We start from the raw sequence: 5,885 nt of genomic DNA, 5'->3' as shown, positions 1-5,885 counted from the left end.
TAGCTCAGGCACCATCTGTAGCTCATTTCCAATCTACAACTCTACCGGAGACTCACAACAGAGCAACAAGGATATAGCAAAATTTTACGCATCAAAGTAGTTATTTGCCCTTCTGCATGTCAAGCATCAAGATTCTCCACCGTGAATGGCTAGAATATTTTTATTTTTCTCATTTGGCTTCAGTTTACAATGGAATGTAATTATGGAAGACGTTAACAAACAACTAAAGAAAACATTTTCATGAACAGAGAACGCAACGTGAACATAGTCCATCGCAGTTTTCCTTAATGGCATCTATCATGCTCCGGTTTACAAAAAGAGAATTCGTCATGCTCATGCTTTGTGTAGGAGATTAACGTATTTTCCTGAATGGTAGAAAGCTATGCACATTTCTCAACTGCACATAACCAAAACAGCATCTTGGAACAGTTAATCTAAGTAATATAAGCAACAGATCACGGACCATCAGGTTAAACTTTGCATGGAATTAAAAAAAAAAAATAATCTACCGAGTTCTGCGACTACATTTTCATCTCCAGTTTTCAATGTCTAGTTTTTCTTTTCTTTTCAGATCAGGAGGTCAAGTCACGCTATGAACAGCTACTTGGCTGCAAAATTCGGAGCTCAGGGGGAAGGAATTTGAGCTCAAGCTCACATTAATGTCATTTTGATACTCTTTTGAACAGCTTGTACATTCCAAAAACATTCTTCTCTTGCCACAGATACGGGATGAAAAAGGACCGGTACATGGAAGGTGAGAACTCCCTGTCTAGATAGGGCAATGCTGCAATTGGCTGCAACGCATATAGTTTTAGTACACTCTCTAAGGAACATAAAAATGTCAAAACTGGAGAACGGAGGTGAGGGGAACAGGATGAGGAGACTGATATATACCTCCCAGGTTGACAAGTCACTTCCACGAGAAGGGTAAGGCCGATTAAGCTGCAGCTCAACTAGGAAAGTACAAGCTTCAATATCTCTGATCTGTATGCAAAACTTGTGTTGTTAACTTTATAACAGAAAGGTAATGATGATGAAAAGAAAGCGAAACAAGGTGTGGGATCAATTACAAATTGCTCAGTTGATGCCTTGTTCTTGTTGTTAAAATAAGGAGGTGCTGCTGCAGTCCCACCCAGGGTAGAGTTGAATGGTAATGGAAGAAGACCTCGGAATCCATCATCAATCCACCGAACTTCACTGATGTATTCAGGAACAAAAAATGATGAAGGAAAGCGATGCCATTCACTTCCGACACAAAGAGTAGAACCTGCAATATACAGGAACCAAAACTAGGATGCGTTTACTTCCAAAAAAATGTAAATGAGATTTATATTGCCTTAAATACATTGAGAACTGTGATAATTAATTCTCTAAACAAAACTTGGGGAGCAAATGGCAATTAGGTCCTCCAGTGGTTCCTTAAAAGAAAAGCAAGTTGCAACTGAATGGATCATCTGCATCAACTTAATGGTAATCCTGACCAAGGCAGAGAACTCTCAAATAATACTATCTACCAGCAAGATTGCCAGAGGGATTATCTCTTACTGATTATATAATTGCAGAAAGTGTATTAGCCTGATCTAACTAATGCTGTAATTTCTCTATTATCATTATTATATATACACAGGTGATTCAAGAGGTAGGGCAACAAGTTCAGCAAATCTTACAAGTAGAACTGGTTCTTGTGCCATCCTGAAGCTACTGTCATGCATTTTACTACATTTATAAGCATTCTCGATTACAAATGACTTGCTGAATATTCACAATTCACTTTCTCCAACACCAAAATAAGCCACAGCAGAAAAGTTAACCAAAAATTTGACAATTGATATATATATATATAAGAGTTAGAAGGTCTAAATCAACAGATAACTTTTTTCCAACACTAAATGTTGCAGAGCAGTACCACCACCCAAAAAATACAAGACTAACAAGATAAGTGGGAATGTTCCAGCAGTGTATTACTCCAAAATATATCATACCTGTTCCTACATCATCATAGTGCTCCAAAATCTTGTAAGCCTCCAAAGGAGCACCATAACCATTAATCAACGAAAATGTACGAGCATGGGATGCAGATAATATTAGGCCAAGAACCAAAGGCCTGACAAATTTAGCTATCTGCATGAAAAAGTAACGTAAGTTTAAAGCTAATAAAATAGGCACGGAAATATAGAAGAATAGATGAGAAGCCTACCACAACTGGCCAGGAATTGTCATGGGGATTATATTTGTCTCGGAAAAGATCAGGAAAGCTCTCAATGACAGCTGAAGCAGCAACACAGACAAGAGGGTATATTGGATAAAGGAACCTGCAGTGGTGGTTGGAAATGTATCAATCATCATAACATTTGACCATTTCTTATCTACTTAGATCTGCACTCTACACATAATCAAGCAGCTCTTTATCCATAAAATATATATGATCCAACCAAAAGAACATTGTTTTATACAAAGCAAATAACTTAAAAATGATGGCACATTTTCCAACAGCATGCAAACGAAAGATTAGAAAGATGTGGGATGGCAATCCAAACCTTGACAAAGTATTTCACATTGCACAGGTTTCTAATATAAAGTTTGCATATAGTGTCAAGATCCAAACCCTCTATCAGCATCACATATGAATTTGTGAGGGGACAAGAAAAAATCAGATTCACTATTGTCAGGGAAGATTTAATACTGCAGTTGGGTAGTTTACATGTGAGGAAGCAAATGGAGGATATCATTTATAAAATTCCCGAACTTTCCTCATCCACAAAATATAGTTGTAGTAGCATTCAAATGAATGACTGCCCCAATTGATGTGATATGGACGAACAAAAACCATGTTAAATAAGTACTGATTAGAGGAAGAGTTTCAGACTGGATGACATGATCCTCATAACATCCATCTTATTTGAAAGTTTTTGCCTTTACTCTTTCAAGCTCACTCCAATGCAGATCTCATAGTGGCAACTCAGATTCTTCTTGGAGAGCAAACTAAGACCATTAGGTTCACTCTAACATTTCTAGATAAAAGCTTAGTTGATCTTGCCATAGACCTTTGGAAAAAACAAAGTCCATAGTTCCTATTCATGACAAGACCTTTCCCTTTTGTTCTTTATTTTAAAATTGCATCACAAGATTGGAAAATTTAACATCGTGTGTAATTCACAAACTTCCACTCAATTCAACTAGAGTTACCCTATTAGATTCACACACATTCTTAACGTTCAACCCCCTTTCTTGCTTTTCTAGCACTAGAAAACATCCCCCCAAACTCTCTTCATAAAAAATTTTGAATGCAAGTCACATAGAATACGAAATCTGAATACTAAATCATTTCAAATTATTCATCCAGTCAACTACAACTCTAAAAAAGTTGCCCAATACCAATCATTTTGATTTATATGTAGTAGGGCAATTTGGCAACACAAATAGAATGCAATTGCTACTAACTTGAGGTTCATTCAGCATTAGAGTTTATGGTAACCAAAAGTAGACCATAAAACATGTACACAACTACACTCTAAGCAGATGACAAACTCAACCTTATCATGAGACTAAACTACTTCCTGAAACCAAGACAGAGTATCTTCAATAAATTGAAAGCAAATGGTCTTGTACCAATGTAGCGATACAAAAAAGTAAGCCTTGCAAGAAAACTTAACAGGCATTGAAGTCGGTCAAACTCAAATATAAGAAATTTATCGAAACACGATTTATTTTCTATCCACTAGAATTTCCTTAATAGTTAAGACTGGACATTATAAATGGTAAGTAGACAAACATTGCTAACTAGAGAGAAATAGATTTAATTACTGGAATAGAGAATGACAGGACACAAAAATATGGAAAGATTAGCAGAAACATTCAAATCCATATCAATACTTGTACAGGAAGATAGCATGGGTGATTACAAACAAATCTGGCACAAAGAGCTCTGCAAGGAATTTGGAGGCCATAGTATGAAAAACAAACCTTTCTTCTTTGTGTGGTTGCAAAGACATGAGCCCCAGCCATATATAAAGAGGTGAAACCACAATTAGCAGGTCTGGAGCATACTTTCTCCTTGCAATGGGTAGAAATGCAAGGAAGAGTAAACCCAGGATGAAACAGAAGTTGAAATTGTTAAATCCATTCCTCAGATAAAATAAAGGACCTTCAATCCCATATAAGTGGCTCTCGCCACCTCCTAGGACATTATATACTATGAGATTAAAAACAGATGATGTCCATCGTTTGTAGTAGTAATAGTCAACAAGCACCGATAGCACCTGGAAGAATAACATTCTTTAAATTGTAACCATAGCAAACATCAATAATCAAATCAAATCAACAAGGCCCTTACAAGAAGAACAAGCGAAGTGATTGCCCCAGCTAAAAATGTTTGTTTAAATCTTCTTGCCAAAGAGTAAATTGTAATCGGCAAGAAAGCTAAAATTGAGAACGGCCAGCCAAGAATTACTCCAACTGCTGCAACGGCAACAGCAAAAGCAGGTTTCCCAGTAAAAATAATCCCGACGAAAGACTCATGGCATACATAGAAAACGAACTCGGCAAGAAACCTGCCAATCATATCCAACACATCATAGATTGACAACATGAACAAATCAATATCCAAAAAATAAATAAAGAATAATAGAAACAAAAACACAAAATGCTCACTTACTCGTGCTAGCAAAGAAACAACCACTGGTTAAACATAACATGGCGAGCGCATAGGAAGCAAGTCGTTTACCATACCTCCTTGAAAGTGCTACTACTAGCGTAGCATCAAGCAAAACTGACACGAAACTAGAAAAATCCTGACTGCATAGAACACTCTCACCTGCACCGCGCATAAACAGAAAAGGAAACTCTCTCCTTAACAAACCCTCGACACAAACAGTGAATAATGGAAGTAGCTAAAAGGAAAAATAAAGTCTTACTTTGTCATCAGGAAACAACCAGGAAGCTGGTAATCCGACTAATTCATGGAAATTAATGTATAAATACGACCTCAGCGCAAACTGAGAACTGCAAACCAACAATACTTTAAAATCAAATTTTAATTAAGAAAGAGATAAAATAAGATATTTCAATCACCTGTATTCCAGGTTTGGAAACCAGATTTATAGAGCAGAAAATGAAAGGCTCCCAGTAATTGAAAACCTCATCACAATCATGAATGATATTTGATGTAGCACTCAAGTAGCGCAACATTCCTAAAGCGAGTAAGGGTAAGAACCATCCTATTGCTTTATGTTCTGGTCCTTCCTCTGATCGCTTTTCGTTGTCTTCCTTTCGTAAGATTTTGATGGCGAGGAGGACGGCGATGGGAGATCAGACGCTACTCCTCGTCTTTGCCGAGTTGGTAATGATAGCGCCATAGAGGAGGAGGCTTTTTCTTTTTCCGGTGTGGCGTTGAGAGTGAGGTGATTGCTTCTCGCTTCACTTGTGGCGTGATGTTGGAATTTTTTTTTCTTTTTGGTATAAATATAATATGGATTTCTTTTTCAGCTTTTACTTTTTGTTTGCTCCTCTTTCTTCTAGATTATTTTTATTGTTATTGGGCCCGCTTTATTGCTGTATTGCTAAACATTCGGGCCAGCAAGAAGAGACCAAGGTCCATGTTTAAGGCTGCCGTCGGCCCATTTTCATGGCAAACCACCACCAAAAATGCACGGGAGGCCATTACCATAAGTTAATTTCTCTACCAAAATCATGTTGTTGATTTCTTAACTAATTTTGACCATAAAAAAATTATACATGCATTACCTTTTGAGTTGTTTTTTTGTGTGGTTCGGCTGTTTTTTTATTGAAAAAAATATTAAATGTAATTTTTTTTATTATTTTTATTGTTATTGTTTTTGATTTATTGATGTTAAAATTAAAAAAATATATTAATTGTATTTTCAATT

The 5,885-nt window shown here is 36.6% G+C and overlaps 1 protein-coding gene across 1 annotated transcript; it reads right to left on the bottom strand.

The window, feature by feature from the left end:
* Window positions 1-339: 339 nt before the first annotated feature.
* On the bottom strand, window positions 340-5,415 carry LOC118038313 (alpha-1,2-mannosyltransferase ALG9-like). Its single transcript, XM_035044635.2, is given in 14 exon segments — window positions 340-794; window positions 895-984; window positions 1,071-1,267; window positions 1,983-2,121; window positions 2,198-2,312; window positions 3,964-4,259; window positions 4,334-4,491; window positions 4,494-4,550; window positions 4,655-4,780; window positions 4,783-4,813; window positions 4,914-5,017; window positions 5,071-5,115; window positions 5,118-5,270; window positions 5,273-5,415. Coding segments are annotated over 14 exon segments (1,725 nt in total). The 5' UTR covers window positions 5,355-5,415; the 3' UTR covers window positions 340-662.
* Window positions 5,416-5,885: the final 470 nt, after the last annotated feature.

The sequence above is a fragment of the Populus alba genome, chromosome 11 (assembly GCF_005239225.2).
Source record: "Populus alba chromosome 11, ASM523922v2, whole genome shotgun sequence".
In the NCBI taxonomy this organism is placed as follows: Eukaryota; Viridiplantae; Streptophyta; class Magnoliopsida; order Malpighiales; family Salicaceae; genus Populus; species Populus alba.
This window is presented reverse-complemented; position numbering and strand designations above follow the sequence as displayed.